At 39.4% G+C, this 17,209-nt stretch overlaps 1 protein-coding gene across 4 annotated transcripts in view; it reads left to right on the forward strand.

Moving 5' to 3' along the window:
- LOC138620491 (ephrin type-A receptor 6-like) overlaps positions 1 to 17,209 on the forward strand; it is a 53,455-nt gene that overhangs the window by 11,795 nt on the left and 24,451 nt on the right. For all 4 annotated transcript variants that reach the window (XM_069697741.1, XM_069697743.1, XM_069697742.1 and 1 more), the window contains exons 3-6: positions 10,143 to 10,271; positions 11,033 to 11,182; positions 11,275 to 11,436; positions 11,531 to 11,759. In XM_069697741.1, the coding sequence (XP_069553842.1) occupies positions 10,143 to 10,271; positions 11,033 to 11,182; positions 11,275 to 11,436; positions 11,531 to 11,759 (670 nt within the window). The remainder of the gene's footprint in view (positions 1 to 10,142; positions 10,272 to 11,032; positions 11,183 to 11,274; positions 11,437 to 11,530; positions 11,760 to 17,209) is intronic.

The following is a 17,209-nucleotide window of genomic DNA, read 5'->3' on the forward strand; positions in this document are numbered from 1 at the left end:
ACTCTCCGATTATATGTGGACAGCCATGGGCTTCATGAGCTGTTCCTTAAAAGCTTTTGATACGAGCCGCAAGGATCATTCATACAAATGAAAAATTAATAACATAAGTGCATAATGTTACTGGTCAGGTGTGGACATTTTATGAGACTAATCTGTAGGTTCCTCTTTTAGTTTATGTGCACTTACGTTTCTTCCCTCCATTCATGATTAAATCAAATTTAGCCTCGAATATAATATGAATAAGAATTGACAAACAGCACATGAAGACCTTCTCGAAAATATAGAAGTTGCAATAAATCTCCCGAAGCACAAACATCTTGATTCAATAGTCTCAATTTTTTTTATAGAACAATGTTTACGTGCAGTGAATAAAGATTTGTAGAAGCCTTTAAAATATCTAGAGATGAAACTAATTCAGTTGCATCATATAATTCTTACAGGACTAACCCTAAAGGGGAAACACTGCAGATGTCATTCTTACAAATATTTCATCTTTAACTGAGCATACATCAGCAGCAACAATAAGAATTTTTCATGACGTTGTGTCTCAGGACACAAGGTGGTGGTGGTGGAAGGTGGGGGGGGTAGGCTGTTTGCGCTTTCAGGCTATTATTAAAAGTGTAATAAATCCTTTGGAGCAAAACCAATAAATAGCAACAAAATACCAAGATATTTTCAGGGCCAAATATTGAAAAAGCTTCCCCTCCCTTACACACAGCCTAAACAGCCTTTTTGCTATGGGGACCAACAACGCCATTAATTGGCTGAACAAAAACACAGCACAACGCCGCCACTAGATTCACATCAAATCAATAATTCATCAAAACTACAGAGATTTAATGATATTTTCATAACACCTCTCTCTCTCTTCCCTTTAGACTGACAATGACAAATTGCCTTGTTTTAATCAAAATCTCACACCTCTTTCCCAGGTTGAGTGGTTCCGCCATTGTTGTTAACACAGCACTGTCTGTCTGTTCAATGTAGGTACAGTAGGTGTGTGTGTGTGTGTGTGTGTGTGTGTGTGTGTGTGTGTGTGTGTGTGTGTGTGTGTGTGTGTGTGTGTGTGTGTGTGTGTGTGTGTGTGTGTGTGTGTGTGTGTGTGTGTGTGTGTGTGTGTGTGTGTGTGTGTGTGTGTGTGGTTTTTCTTAACAGCCTAATGTCTCAATACCTGCTGACATGAAATATTTACAGAATTTCCCATGCAAGGGGAACTCCACATTCACTCTGTATGTATGTATGTATGTGTGTGTGTGTGTGTGTGTGTGTGTGTGTGTGTGTGTGTGTGTGTGTGTGTGTGTGTGTGTGTGTGTGTGTGTGTGTGTGTGTGTGTGTGTGTGTTCCCATGGCATAAATCTGTGTGTATACTGGAGTTTGAAGGTCACTTAGGTCAAATTCTGTTGCTGCTACTCAACGGTGTCTAAATTGTTGGTCAACCCCTCAAACTGCTGCGTTAAGGAAGAAGGACCACCGGCTCACGCACTCTTTTCTGCACAGAATATAAAGACAGTCATGACTGCGTTGCAATAACAGTCATTGCATGTAAAGCACATTGTTGAAAATGTGCAACTGAAATAAAGTTTGACTTGACCTTTAAGTCATTATTGGCTGATACTAAAATATTTTTGGAATCGAGTTGAACTTAAAATGTGTAGGTTCCATACCAGTGTAATAAGTAATGTAACTATTTGAATTTCTTAAAAATAATGTAATTAGAACTTATTACATTACATTTAAAAGGTCTTCAATCTAACTTGAATCATGACTGGAATGTTTTGATTTTAAAATCACAAACACCAAAACAAATCACAAGTGTGTAAATCACAACTGACTGCAGCAAATGAAAAATACTCCCATAACCTCAAACCAATTGTCCGTTGAGGTCGAGTCCATGCTGAGTGATGATAGAACTATCTACAGGGGTGGGGACTGGTCACAGGCTGTCACACTGGGGGACTCCTTTTAAACATCCCTTTGTCTAATCAGAAAACATGACCAACCCCCCTTTAATTTGGCAGCTTAAAGCCACGCACATGATTTGATTGACAAATGAGAGGCGGTGACAATTCAAACAAGAGAGCCAATCAAAGATAAGGCTCAAACATTGAGCGCATGCTGCCAAATGAATGGAGCCTGTCTGGGTGTATACGGAAGATGATAACATGCAAAGCAGCAGAATAAACATTATATTCTACTCGTTTTACTGAAAACAATATAGTCAGATGTGACCACCGTTTTGAATAGTAACTATCATTTATTTACAATATTTTGTTCTCGGTAACCGTAACTGAATAATACTACATTTATTTTGTAATTTAAGGATGTCTCTCCAACACGTAACAACTTACTCCTAAACACTGGTTATATATACAGTTAAAGGTTGTGGACAAATACAACAATGCTGAAGGCTCTTTGTGGATTACATAAGGATTAAGGACTACAGTCTTAGAATGCAATTTATCTCTATAAACAATGCTTCTCTCCCTAATCACATACATACGTTATGTGTAGGCGAGGAGAACAGCAGCTGGAAGAACAGGTCTCGGTTTGGGCAAAATTAGTGCGCCCTATTGCTAATTTGTCTTGAACTGATAAATGAATCTAAAAGTTCTGGTCATACTTTTTTCTGCTTGCTCTACTTCCAGCAGAGGACATTAAAGTTCTCAGAGAAATAAATCTACAAGAAATATTTAATTATGCAGCTAAATTAAGTACTCAATTGAATGTTGGCTCTAAAAACTGAGACGCACATTAAATACAACTCAAAGTGATATGGTAGTGAAATGAAAGGTTTCTTGTTACGTTAGTAAGTCTGATCTCTATGCAGCCATCCCTGATTTGGAAGATGATCTTTTCAAGGCAAAAGTTCCATCTGAAACTCTTTTCACCCAAAAACTTGAATAACAACTTCCCACCGACAATATTTAGTTGCTGTCAAAGATTGCTGTCAGGAGCTGAGTGCAAACCTTGAGATGCTGGGAGTCATGGTGAACAATCCCAACTCCCCCACAATGAATTGTCTCCCATGTCTGAACATCTCTTCACAATAATGTGGCTTTCAAGTCAAGCAGTCATGACAGGATGGAATAAACATGTTGGGATTCATATGCACAGCAAGTAGGTGCTCTGTCCAGCTGCTCTGTCAGCAACAACATTCAAGCCAAACGTACTTTTAACTGGTTTCACAGTTTGTGCTTGTTTATTTGTGTAAATGTTAAATTTGCACAGCACACATAGATTAATATGTTCCAGAGGCTCAAAGAGCATGTGAAGCACAAAGCTTTTGAAACTCAATAACTCTGTGTGCAGCCCTGCACATTTAACATGCTGATTGCTTTACACAACTACCCGTCACAAGGCATATTCAAAAGAGAAGTGTACTAAATGTAGGGATGGGCATTACAAGCACAAATACTATTCCATGTTTGCTGGGAACTATTATTTAACTTTTTATATTTTAATAACTATTAGACTATTCAAAAATCATGACCTATCCCTAACTAAATGTTCGACTGCATACAACCCAGATGAGAATGTTTCCTTCTTAATGATATTATACACCACAACTCTTACTACAGATACATCAAGTACCAGAACACATCTCGACTCCAACATGTTATTTGTGTCTACCGTAACGAACTGATGGAAACTGAGCAGGTGCAATCTGTCTACTTCAAGTCTGACGAGGTACTAAGACACTCAAAGTAAACAGTCATTGATGAACAATAATCATGAAGTGTTTCCTGCTTTTCCACCCTCTCCTTTAAATGCTGGTCTGTTTGCAGACACTGATGCCTTTCATGACTGTTAAAATTAATATTTTGAGAGGTTTTGTTAATGTCAACCAAACATGTGACCAAACATATATTAAACTTTAAACGGTGACTTCTGTGGTCTGACTGTGTCGTTGGGAATAATACAGTGATGTAATTTGACTGCAGCTGTCATGAAGTCTGACATTTGATAATCGACAGACATTCAGTTCAGAAGAGCTCAGGACAAATCGTGTCATCACATTTCTTTACATTGGATCTGATAACTTTGTCATTTATACACAATATTTCATAAATATTGTGGGGTTTTTTTTTCCATTACCTTCCACATCATGTGACCCTGTGGTTCACAAATCCTTTCTAAAATTGGTCATGTATAAGAAAAGGAATTTGAATGAATAAAATGAATTTGAATGTTTGTGTGAAAGGTGTTTAGTTATTTCTTTAACGTGCATTATGCCGGTAGGCATAATGACGTGGCTGAAATGAACAGACATTACGGTAACTTGGTCAAAAAGCTCAACCCATGCGTTTAACATAACTTAGAAAAATAGGTTTACGTCACATGACATGGAGGCTACTGTAAAAAAAAAAAAAAAAAAAAAAAAGTTTATGCAATAACATGAAAAAAACTATATAGTAGGGCAGTGTGATTACACCAGTAGTCTGAATTGAACGTCTGTCAAATAACCAACTGCAAACCGATTTCCCTGTGGTGCTGGTGAAATGACGGGGGATTGTCACATCACAATGTCCTTTACAACAACACAGTCAGATCAGGATGACATGCAGAACATCACGTCAGGATGGCAGGGAGTGAGGGCAAGATGACAGAAGTGCAGTTTAAAATTCACAAAAACAAACAGATTGTCAAAACAGTTTTCTCGTAACTGAAGTACAGTTCAAAGTTTATCTACAAATGTTTTGTGACATGTTCAGTCGACATACTCAGTCTCCATCCACATATCGACATGACCTTGACGCAAATGGCCCCTCATAGATTGGGACTTGGAGAAGGTGCACTTAAACAAGCAGAAGTCAACAGGATGCTTCATAGGGGCAGGTCATAGTGATGATATGTGGGGGCATTTTTAACATAATCAAGCACCATGATGCCAAAACATGTATCAGTATTTCATCACAAGGTCAGCTTCAAAACTAAGTCGACGACTAGTTTATTTTTAATTTTTTTTAAATCAGGCCCTTTCAAGAAAACGTGTTGTTTCACTCTCATATTGCAATATTAGTGCGAGTTCAGTACATTAATTAGTTTTACACCTGGTACTCCAAACCTGGTTTCTGCCTGCTACAGTCTGCTAAGCTTGGGACTAATAGGCAGAGCGATTAGTAAGTGCATATCTGATTGCCTCAGAGAACGTGGGCTGCGGCTCATCTTTCAAACTCGGGGTTTGCATTCGTTTCTCTGCTCTGAACCATGCCACATCCCAAGGGTGCATTTTACAACACTGAGGCACAGAGAGTGACAAATCACCATTTTCTCTTGTTTGTATGCATAATGGTACTCCAATTACTTAATGCTGATCTTATGCAAACCAGAAAGTGTTTTGAAAAAAAAAAAAAGAAAAGAAAAAAAATATACTTAGTTTCTGTTTCAAGCTCTGCAAAGAGGCCACGAGATGAGAATATACAGTGTATATGTTGAAGAAACTCCTCTTACATCAAGCGTGCGAGTCCTGCTTTAAGATACTTTCTATGACTTTTACGGCAATTGCACTTTTTTACACTTGCAGAAAATCTTAGAAATGACAGTCTGAAAGGCATGTGGCAAAGCACTGCCGAGGCCTTGCAGTCATATGCAACAGTGGAGGTCTCTGAATACGTTTGAATTTTCATTTTTTTTTTAAGATTTATTTTTCTTCCCAGGGATGGAAAACACTTCAGTCCAGCCTGAAAAACTTCTACTATTGGATGGACCTTTAGCGCCTTATAACAATAAACAAGAGCCTATGTGAACACTGAAAGTTTAGCTTGCTGTAATCATTCCTCCCGATCATATGGGCCTTTGAGCGATCACTTATGAACAATGCGGCACACCTCATTCAGATGAAGAATGTAACACAATCCAGTGTAACTGATGCTAATAGGTTGCTTCAGCATTGTGGGTAAATTAAATCAAGTGGGTGTTTTGTGAAGTCACAGCCTTTTTACAACACCATTTAAAACTAAAACATGTGTGTACAGGGCTGGGGAACAGTAACAAAAAGAGAGACTTGATTTGTCTTACTAAAATTCACAATATATATATATATATATATATATATATATATATATATATATATATATATATTTTTTTTTTTTTTTTACAGAGTAAAGAGTTTGTCTCTTGTCTTCAAACAGTCTTTATAAACGGGAGGAATGATTATAGAAATAGAAACCACTTGTTTCAGTGTTCATAAGGGCACCTTGCAAATGACCAGCAAAAGTAGTGACTGATGTCACTGCAGTGAGGAGAGATGTTAAAGTACTGATGCCCCTCTGGAGGTCCACTGGTCTGTTTAAAGGTCTGTTATAAAATTACACTTTTTATCACTGTTTTATGGCATATATTTAAGTCAGATTTTACGTCCTGTTTTTTTGTGTGTGTGTGTGTGGTTTTTTTTAGTTTTTTTTTTTTACTATAAATTTAAACAAGTTAAAAGAGTTCAACTTTTGGGTTGTTAGGTTTGAAGTGTTTTGATGCCTCGACTACTGCTAGCTTAGCTACGTAGGGTCTCTTCTGGTGTTGCTTTTACTTACAATTTACAAGTCACACCTTCACTGTTGTGAAGCCGATGAGTCCACGGCGTCTCCGCCCGAGGTCTTCTGTATTCTGTAGCCGATATCCACTTAGAAGTTAATAAATAACCTTCTCCGGCAGAAAACGTAGCTGACCTTCCGCCTAGCCGCTCCGGGGCCTCCATGTCAGCTCGGCGGGACGAACCTCTGAACGACCCCCGGGCTGTGAGTAAGACGGTACGAGAGGCCACATCGCTTTCCTCCGTCTTTCAAACTCCTTTGCACCGCTGGATGATAGCCAGTATCTTGCCCGCCGACCCACCAGGCTGCGCCCGCAGCGTGGAGACGCCCGGTGCGCCCGGTGCGCCCGGTGCCGTTTGGCACGCGCCCCTTCCACCTCCCTGTTTAAAAGCGCTTTGATTGTTTGTCTGAGGATATTTCAACCCTTGTGAACACCTCTTTACTATCAAGTATTTTTCTTAGCAATTCTTGTCAAAGTTGTTAACGGCTGAAGAACAAATACTGTCAATAGTAGAGTTTCTGTTTTGTGTGACATTTGATTTGATCCTGATATTTTAGTGGCCTGGCTGGCTCAATACTGGACTGCTTTTCCTCAAAGTATGTGATTGTATTTTTTGTCTTGAAAATAATGAATACGTAATAATTATGTATATATATATATATATAATAATTATATATATGTATATTAACAGTAAAGCGAATTGTAGCTATAGAAAATCAAAATTGAGAACGATTTTTATTGTCATTATACACAGGTGCAATGAAACTCAGTTTAAGTTTTATGTTAAAGTTACATAAAGCAAATCAAGGCAAGACAATTAGATAAACACAACAATAAATCTAAAAACGAAATAATAAAATAAAATAATTTGGATGGCACTCTCGCCCTCTAACCTGCATAAGTCTCTGTATGCCCGTCGGTCACATACCGTGCCTCGCACTACTAAAATTAATTTCTCAACACGTGGGAAACACTCTCAGCATTGTCTCAACACAAGAGTTTATTATTAAGGTCATAAATGCCCGCTGAAACGTTGGTATCATACATTCTGTTTATATTACAGAGAACCACAGGGTTGTACACATTAGGACTAATAAATCAACGAAATATGGGAAAAGAGTTATTTAGATTTTTTTGGGGGGGCTGCTTGGCCATTGAGAATATACAAGGAGACAGTAAAACTTTGCCCTACTGGCAAAGTGGACCAGTGGGGAAAATATGAGCAAACACAAAGACCGGCTTTTTATTTTTTCTAAACTATTACAGATGGAAGAGATATTTATGATTACAGTCTACTTCAAAGTCCTCTTAACATCATAAAGGCAAGAGCAAGACATTATTGGGAGGCCAGAGTTCCAAATGAAAGAAGTGAGTATGATTGATTAATCATTTGGCCCATGGGTGACACATAGAGCTTATTTAGATAGCTTAATTAATATAAGATTAATTGCTTTTGCACACTCCAGTCAAGGTTAAAGTGCTATTTAATAATTTATATTAGGGAACACTCTACCTCAGTTGTTTTAATTTCCTCCACGACTCCCGTGTCCTTGTGTGTGTGTTTTAAAATGTATGCATGTCGCATCCAACACAGGAGCTCTGGATAGTTTTCTTCTATTGAACGCCCCATTTTGCAGCAATCACAGGTAGAGATTTACATAATGCAGGGGCGGCTTAGTGAAGAGTAAAATCAATAAGCAGTCACAGAGTGTTTTCTTTGTAGCTGCGTGTGCTTTCTCATGACCTCCATGCTATAGTCTGTGACCTGGAAATGATAGTGTGCAATCAGGGAGCTTCAGTCCTCCACATCTTGACGAAGATTGTGAGAGAGGAGGTCAGAGGAAGGTTTAGTGGATAGTGACCCCCGTTCAGCTGAAATCTGTTTAGCAGCTCTGTCCCTACCCCCATTATCCCATAATCCATTGTACACCATCCAGGAAGTTTGTGTCCTGCAGTTTGTCCTTACCGTCTGATATGATATAGATACTGGCGGCAGGAGAACAAACAGTACCTCATTTTATGGCGTGAAGGTTTGATTAGGTTGAGGCACAATAACAATTTGGTTGGATTTATGGAAAGATTGTTGTTTGGAGAGCGAAAACAAAATAGGTCTCTAGTGCTAAATTCCACTGTATTGTTGCCGAGGGTGATGTGTCATGGGAGGACAGCTTCACGCCATCACATGTTTAATCGAGCTTTCGGCTGATCCTTGTCAAGTGGTAATGTCAACAAATGTCACATAACTGCATTGTGTTTATCTTTTATTTTCTCTCTTATGGTTCTTTTTATTAATTGATTCAGTTTATGTGATAAATATATGTATCTACATTTAGATTAGAAAGGCATTGCTGAAAATTAAGGAAGACGAGCATAAAGTCTGCTGATTTTTTTCCTTGCTTGCAGCTGGGATATATTGCTGATCAGAGTATATTACACTGTTGAGTGAAATGTTTGCATTTCAGTGATGAATTCGATGGTGGATTTTTTTAGATTTGATGAGGAAGCCATTAGGGTTTGGTCTGTGTGAGGCTCCACTGTCTCATTTGGAGAAGATCAAGCAACCATCTCTGTGGGGGATCCTTTGTAGGATCCAGCCTCTGAATAGAGGGAATTGTGTTTGACCATTTCTGTAACTTTCTGAAACCAGTGATCCAATATTAACACCCACTTCACAACATAACTGGCCTGTTGTAGGAGAGAGGAGTTGTAATTTGAACTTCACTGCCAAACTCCCTTTTGTTGGTTCTTGACACAACTATTTGTTTTTTCATTTACTATATAAGAAATAAAAACTGTTATCCAAATTATTTGTAGAAAAATGTAGTCTCATTCACACATCTCTGCCATGGCCTTTACAGGATAGACATGCTATATATTTTCCATGTGTCTCTTGCTCTTGAGTTATAATTACATATCCAGCTGTGCAACTGGCACAATCACAGCCATTCATGTAATGCCACAGGAGTTGCGAGAAAGAAGTTCTGTCAATAAATGTTAGGGCTTTTGAAGCTCTGATTATCACACCGTTAAAGCAGAGCAGACAAATGAGAGAGTCTGGCTGATGCAACAGCTTGAAAACATTGGTGAAACTAACTTGGTGTCTCTCAAGCATCAGGTTTCTATAGAAATTAAGTTTCACCACATGCAAAAGAAGGTGCACAGATTGAACCTTTTATGGAATAGCTCTGAAACCTGATCATTCAGAGGTGCATTTATTATAATCCCCAAACACAATCTCCATTTTACTATTTGCTATTGTATAAAGCCTAGAAAATACTAATATAACACATAACCATAGCTGAATGTATTTAGACATATCCCTGTCACTAACACTAATCTACAAATTGCTGTTGTCTTAAAGGGTCAATTCGCCAAAATGATACCAAATATAATGCTTGCAGGACAGTCCTATTATTGAACAACTGCTCTCCAGAAATTGAGCAAATGTGCTGCTTAAATTAACTGTATATTTAAGCTCCTTGCTTCCTGCTTGTGTGTTTTGTTTTTGATGTTCTTACAGTTGGAGCCAAAGACATTTTGTTTACAATAACACAAACTACGTCAGGTGTTATTCACAGATTAACCCATATTTTCTTCCTGTATTTTGACAGTGGGATGCTATCACAGAGATGGATGAGCAGAACAGACCGATCCACACCTTCCAGGTTTGCCATGTAATGGAGCCGAACCAAAACAACTGGCTACGGTCTGGATGGATCCAGCGGCAAGCTGCACAGAGGGTCTGGACCACATCACAACACTTCCTCTGACACATAGCTGTTCAGAAATCTTTGTCTGAAATTTGGAGCAAATGAAGAAGTCTCGACGCAGGGTTTGTGGTTGTGACATTGTCTCAAGGTTGAGAAAGTGTAAAACACCCTGGAGGGAATAGCGTTTTCTATATAACCTATCGGGGGATAAAAATGGCAGGCAGATGTACCTCACAGTGACAAAAAAAACACCACTTCAGTCAGAGAGGGGCTGATTTCCATTAAAGTCAATACAGAGCAGCTCGTAATAAATCAAAGATGGAGCAGCATTCCTTCTGTACACATTGACTGGAGGGCTCCTCATGTGAAACACAGCTGTATTGCAAAATAGAGTCTGGCTAGACCATCAGATTTAGAAAATTACCTCTCTCCGTCTACTTTGAAAAGGCAGAAACCTCCATTTTATAAAACTGTTTTCATTGGTTACACTTAATCATGTAAAAGATTATTGTACATTCTCAAATGTATCTTTTATTGCCTATGTATTTGGGTTACTTTCAGTGATTTAGTTCACTGCTAAAATGCTTGAATTTGATTGATTTTAATATGATTTTTATGGTTACAAAAATAGCCATAACCCCTTCAGAAATATTAGGAAATAGGATTCACCAAAGACAGAAAACAGGCCGGCTATTGAGCCATCGGGAAAATGTTTAATACATGTATAATATCTTAAACATCTAATGAGTTTGTGATGATTTGTTTATTTATTTTTCTTTCTTTTAACTCAGGTATATGTGGAGCTGCGTTTCACACTGAGAGACTGTAACTCCATCCCCTGGGTGTCTGGTACCTGTAAGGAAACCTTCAACCTCTTCTACCTGCAGACAGATGAGCCGCTCTCTGCAATGACGCGATTTCGGCCCACCGACTATGCCAAGGTTGGTTATTGGATCTGTGACAAAGAGTTCTCGGTTGCGCTACTGGTATCATTCAGTAGAATTTAACTGGAGTGTGTGTTGTTGGCTTCAAGGTGGACACCATAGCAGCAGATGAAAGTTTCACACAGACAGATCTTGGAGATCGGGTTCTTCGCCTCAATACTGAGGTTAGGGAGGTGGGGCCGGTGACACAGAAGGGCTTCTACTTGGCCTTCCAGGATGTGGGCGCTTGTATTGCTCTAGTGTCTGTCAAGGTCAGTGAACCGGGTCATGTTTGCATGAACTACACCTACATCTTTCACAAGCCCTGCATTGCTCAATCCTCCTGTTCTTCTCCTTCACATAAAGGTTTTCTACAAACGCTGCCCATCGACGCTAAGAAACCTGGCAGCATTTCCTGACACAGTGCCACACATGGACTCATCCTCTTTGGTGGAAGTGAGGGGTGCATGTGTGGAGAATGCAGAAGAGAGGGACACACCCAAACTGTACTGTGGTGCCGACGGAGACTGGCTGGTACCATTGGGCCGCTGTGTCTGTAGCATTGGCCACGAGGAGATGGATGGCTACTGCCGCGGTGAGAAGCTGCTTCAGACATGTTTGTGTGTGTGTGTTTGTACTAATTTTAGGAGAGGAGAGGAGAGGAGAGGAGAGGAGAGGAGAGGAGAGGAGAGGAGAGGAGAGGAGAGGAGAGGAGAGGAGAGGAGAGGATTAGATAGGAGAGGATAAGAGAGGAGAGGAGAGGAGAGGAGAGGAAGGAGGCATTGCATCACACTAACAGATCTCTAGGGCCTCCGCAGTCATCTGCAGGAGTTTGACTTTACAGAACTGATATTCCCTCCTCTCGGTCTAAGATCCTGCATCCTTGTCTGATCCTTTCCATCCACATTTCTCTTCATCCCTTTTCAGCTCCACCTCCCCGCATCATCTTCTCCTCTGTCTTGTCCACTTTGTTTACTCTTCACTTGCTTGCCCTTTGTTCCTCTTCTTTCATTTCTCCCATGTAATTCACACTCACTGTCTCTCATTGCAATCCTTTTCTGCTATGAAATCATAAACAATGCGCATAGGAAGAGATTGTGTTTCACACCGAGGGTTTCCTGACATTTAATAATAATTGCTTTGGCTCTCATGAGGACCTCTCTGGACTCTGTCAACGATGTAGTTCAAATGGGAAAGGGATTTGTTTTTGTAATATCCAGCTGGTTTTGAATTTGTGGTGTTTATGTCTGATGTTACCTTGATGAGTATCATTCAGTGTGCATAACTGCAAACATACAGCCACTTAACATGTACACAGAAATCACTCACTCAACACTCAAATCTAATTCTGAACACCACAATGCTTCTGTGAATGGCTTTTTGTGCATACCTAATCAGTTGTCTCAGCACTGCCTAAATGTGGTCCATTATCAGCTAAACAAATTGAGAAAAAGTTAAAGAAACTGTTGACTTGTTCCAGATAGTTTTTTGGCCTGGTTTCTCAATTAGACTGTGCAGACAGACTGGGGGCTAGCTAGCTAATTGCCTTCATTTGTTAGTTTCACAGCTAATTTAGCTCGCACCTAGTCATTTCTGAAACTCTCCCAACCTTCCCTTTCATTTACAAGACTCAGATTTACTCTTGTAATTAAGGCAGGAGCTAAATGGAGCCACACTGCATGATTACAATTGAAGTGCACTCCGTGTTACTTACCACATTTTGCAGCAGTCTCAGCTCGTTGGGGTGAAATCCACGTAGTCCCCCTGTGGTGATGTGGTTACTCGGGGTATTACAGAGAGAACTCCAACAGTCATTAGTACAGCTGATATGTAGGACAAGCTGTAATATCTCCTTTATTTGCTCCTCGGGTGTAATTTTTCTTTTTATCTTCTCTTTTATCTGTTTTTTTTTTTTAATTTATCTTTTCTCTCCCTCGTTTGCTCTCAATCATTTCAAGTTAAAGTTAAACAACACAGGAGCCTGTCAGGAGAGATTACTGATGAGACTGCAGTGTAGGAGCAGCACACACACTCATGGCGTCGCTAGTCTATGTCCTACATTTATACTCTCCCTGTTCAACCCCTTTAGCTGACAGTGGTTGCCTCTCTTGATTGTACTGTAGTTGCACCAGCATCAAGGGGATCTTGGCAGCCGCTACAGTGAATGGGTCAGTAACTCTTGCAGCAGTAACCCACTTGGCACTTGGAAAACAATGTTTGTCTTTTCTTTTTTTTTCAGCCATACATACTGGATATTGTTCAAAATAACAAACCTAAGTGGACAGACACTTCGAGAGTGTAATGTAATTTTACATTATTTTGATACAGCATATTTTGCTAAAAAATAAGTTTGGATGCTGCCAATGGATAAAACAACCAAACAGTTATGTCTGTGTTCAGCTAATCCAATATATTTTATTACATCGATGCAAAAATCATGTGCATATCTAATATTCCCAGAGATATGAAAAGGTCAGCTGCATACTTTGGCAAAAACATTATGTATAAAATGCATTCCTATGCTGTTAGCAACATATCATCTGCTTTAGCATAAAGAGCTATATGCACATAATAGAACCATAATAGATATTGAAGGTTGTTAATGAGAGTGTTTATGAGGGTCATGACCCATCCGTGGATCTATATGCATTCAAAGTACAACATGGAAACCAAACAGGTGTTGCAGCTGATGATAATTTTTTATAATAAATTAATCTGAAAATGATTTGCTTATTAATTGTTTTGTATATGAAGTGTCAACGAAAGAGGAAAATGTAGATACAAATTTCTCCTCGAACCCTAAGTAATGTCTTTAAATTGCTTGTTTTATCCAACTGACAGCACAAGTTCAATTAGTTCAACATTCATGAGGCTGGAACCAGAGAATGTTTAATCAATTTTAAAAATAGATACAAATTAATTTTCCTTCAGTTCACTAAATCAAGTGAAATTAAATCAAGTAATTGTTTCCAGCTCTAAAATCAAACTAATAAAAATAGACAGTCTTGTCCAGTCTGTTTGTCTGCAACATTTCCCTTGGTTACCTCTGCAGTGGACGTATGGACATAAAACTAATATTGATCAATCTGATGGGTTAGTCTGAAAGAAAACAAGTGCAGTTCTCCAAATGGCTGTTCTTTAAGATTCACCCCTCTACGAAGTACTGATGAAGTGTCTTGAGTGAAATAAACCAGAGGTTCTGCTTCACTGTTGTTTTTCTGTATTTCTATCAAGAGCGTTTTGCTGTGGAATTCTCAAACAGCGTCTTCCAGCTCTTTAACATCAGGTGAAAAGAGGTGTTCAATAGTAGCAACACTTTATGGCCTTATGATTAATGATTTATGGCTTAAATGATTTATGCCCAATTATTTTTTTTTTCTCATCAATAACTTCCATATAGGTCTGACAGAGCTGTAGCTGTAACGAAGATGTGCACTTTGCAAGTAGTTGCAGGAAGTTTAGGCATGAACTTGCGATGACTTCTGCTTTCTCCTCGTTTTCATTTTGGAACACTGCTTCAAAGGGTGCTGTGATCAAAGCTGTCTGAGAGGCAGCATGGGGAAAGAGCAAAAGAGGGAGAGAGAGCGACAGAGGGGGAGTGAGACAGAGACAGAGAGAGAGAGAGAGAGAGAGAGAGAGAGAGAGAGAGCGAGCATGGGGAAAACCCCAATGCTCCCAAATATAAGCAGAGCTCTGCGGTAACACGTCCATCTTTCCCTCCCAGCTGCCTAAACAAAGGCATCAGCGCTTATCAAACCCTTCTTTCCACCCCAATAGCATTCTGCCAGACTGTTCTGACATCTCAATCGAGTGCTTTATTATTCTATTCCTTTCATTCAGTGTCAGCCACAAGAGGATTACTCAGAGATAGGCTGGTTATATCATGACCTAGATAAAGCAACATCATAGAGCTAATGCTATTTGTTCCACATCCTTTCGTCACAGCACCATATTCAAAAGGAGGCAGTGAATTCCAGGGGAAGCTAATAGAGATGTCTTTTCGTATTTTTATTTGAATCCAAGTACATATGCAGACAAGACCAAAAACCCACCAGCAAGATAAGTGATTTCACTCAGCATCTGACAAATTCAAATATTTTGGTTTCCACAAAATATACTAAACATCAGTTTTCAAAGCCAGTACATCTTTTGAAATTGATGCCAAGCCACCCCGGTTCTTTTTCTGCAGTTGAGGAGAGTTGATGGCAAGGAAGCAAATTAATAGACAGTTTAGAGACATATTAAACTTGGTCAGTCTTTTTTTTTCCCTTTCTGTGTTGTGCCACTGATATGTCCATGTCAGAGTGCTCATAAGTTGACAGTACTCACTGCTGAATTCCAGCCTGAAGTACAAACTTGTGACCTTAAATTCAGGTAGAGTGGAATGGAAAGGTGGCGATCAATACATTCCTCTGCTGTATCTGAGTCACTGTGCCCCTCTTCTGTCCATTAAGGACTGTGTTTACTCTGGCCTCTAACAGTGCATAACCAGACTAGGGCATCACTCATTCTCTGTGAACTTCCCATCTGCATATCAAAGCTGAGAGACCAGGGTAAACATAGTCTCTGGCTCCATCTGTTTCTGACAACGTAAAGCCAAGAGAAAACTTCCTACCCTACATACCCAAACAATTCATATCTCTTAACTGGTGTCATTACATCCCTGCAAATGTGTGGGTCATGTACTTTGCTTGACCAAACCCCTGAAGGCTACCTGATGAATCTGAAATCTGAAGCCTTCACATATGCTTTGAAACATCTTGCATTGATTGTTTAATCCTCACTAATCAATATTTTTATGGATCTCTTGTAGCAATGAATCCACAGAGAACTATCAACCAACTCTACAGTTTCCCTTTACAGTGTCTTTCAGCTCAGTGTTTTGGTTTTCACTCAGGGGTCTTATCAGCAGGGTTTTCAGCTAGCAGGCAGCAAACATTTGAAGAAAAACTAACTAAAAACTAACTTTACACTCCCTCCACATGACCAATATCCATGCTGCTAAAGGAAAGGACAACTTGCTGAATGTAAATTTAGCAACTAAAGGGCCAAATACTTTCATTCGGAGTTGATGGAGAATGATACAGAGCCAGAGACTGAGTGTGAAAGTGAAATCTTTTTGACTTGGATGTGTCAGGTGGGCACAAATATAAACCCAAATTAATGCTAACGCGGCTCCAGATCTGCTGCATACAATCGGCAACTGTTTTCTTATCACATTTGCAATATCAGAGTTTATAATATAACGATGTGCCGACAGTTTGTCATGCTGCCCCCGAATGGCCAGAAAGGGAAGACTGCAGATTTAAGTAAGACTTTTAGTCCCTCTTACTGTCAGGATGGAGACGGTGACTTTTTATGTAACAATTGCTGCCAAGCAGCTTCATTCTCTGCTTCTCAAACAGAGGATTTGCTCATTTTCTTTGTCATACAGTATACTGAACTGAATATTATTGGATCTTGGACTGCTGGAGAAGTAAAAGGAGACATTTGAATACATCTTTATAAGATGTGCAAAAAGTAGATCTGACAATTTTCAATATTTTCTAATATTCCTGACTAAATATTAATTGATTGATCGACAAAATAAACAGGCATAATAATTGAATGATGAGTTTTTAGTTTCAGCCCTAAAGCTATTACTAGCTATACTACTTGTTTTTATGCCAGTTTTGTTCCTTTCATGAAAAAGACATGACATGAAGAAAAATGACAAAAACCTGAGCAACTGATAGTTATCAAATTAGATCCCATTGTGTGTGTGTGTGTGTGTGTGTGTGTGTGTGTGTGTGTGTGTGTGTGTGTGTGTGTGTGTGTGTGTGTGTGTGTGTGTGTGTGTGTGTGTGTGTGTGTGTGTGTGTGTGTGTGTGTGTGTGTGTGTGTGTGTGTGTGTGTGTGTGTGTGTGTGTGTGTGTGTGTGTGTGCGTGTGTGTGCGAGTATGGGGTGGTGGGTTATTTTCTAACTTTTTGATAGAAAAAGAGGTATGAGTATGGTAATTGCTTTTTGGTGGTGATCTTGCCAGCTTATACCATAGAGCAGGGAGC

The sequence above is a fragment of the Brachyistius frenatus genome, unplaced genomic scaffold, assembly GCF_029030835.1.
Source record: "Brachyistius frenatus isolate BFR_SWC_R1_liver_20210118 unplaced genomic scaffold, ASM2903083v1 Contig_24, whole genome shotgun sequence".
NCBI classification, from domain to species: domain Eukaryota; kingdom Metazoa; phylum Chordata; class Actinopteri; family Embiotocidae; genus Brachyistius; species Brachyistius frenatus.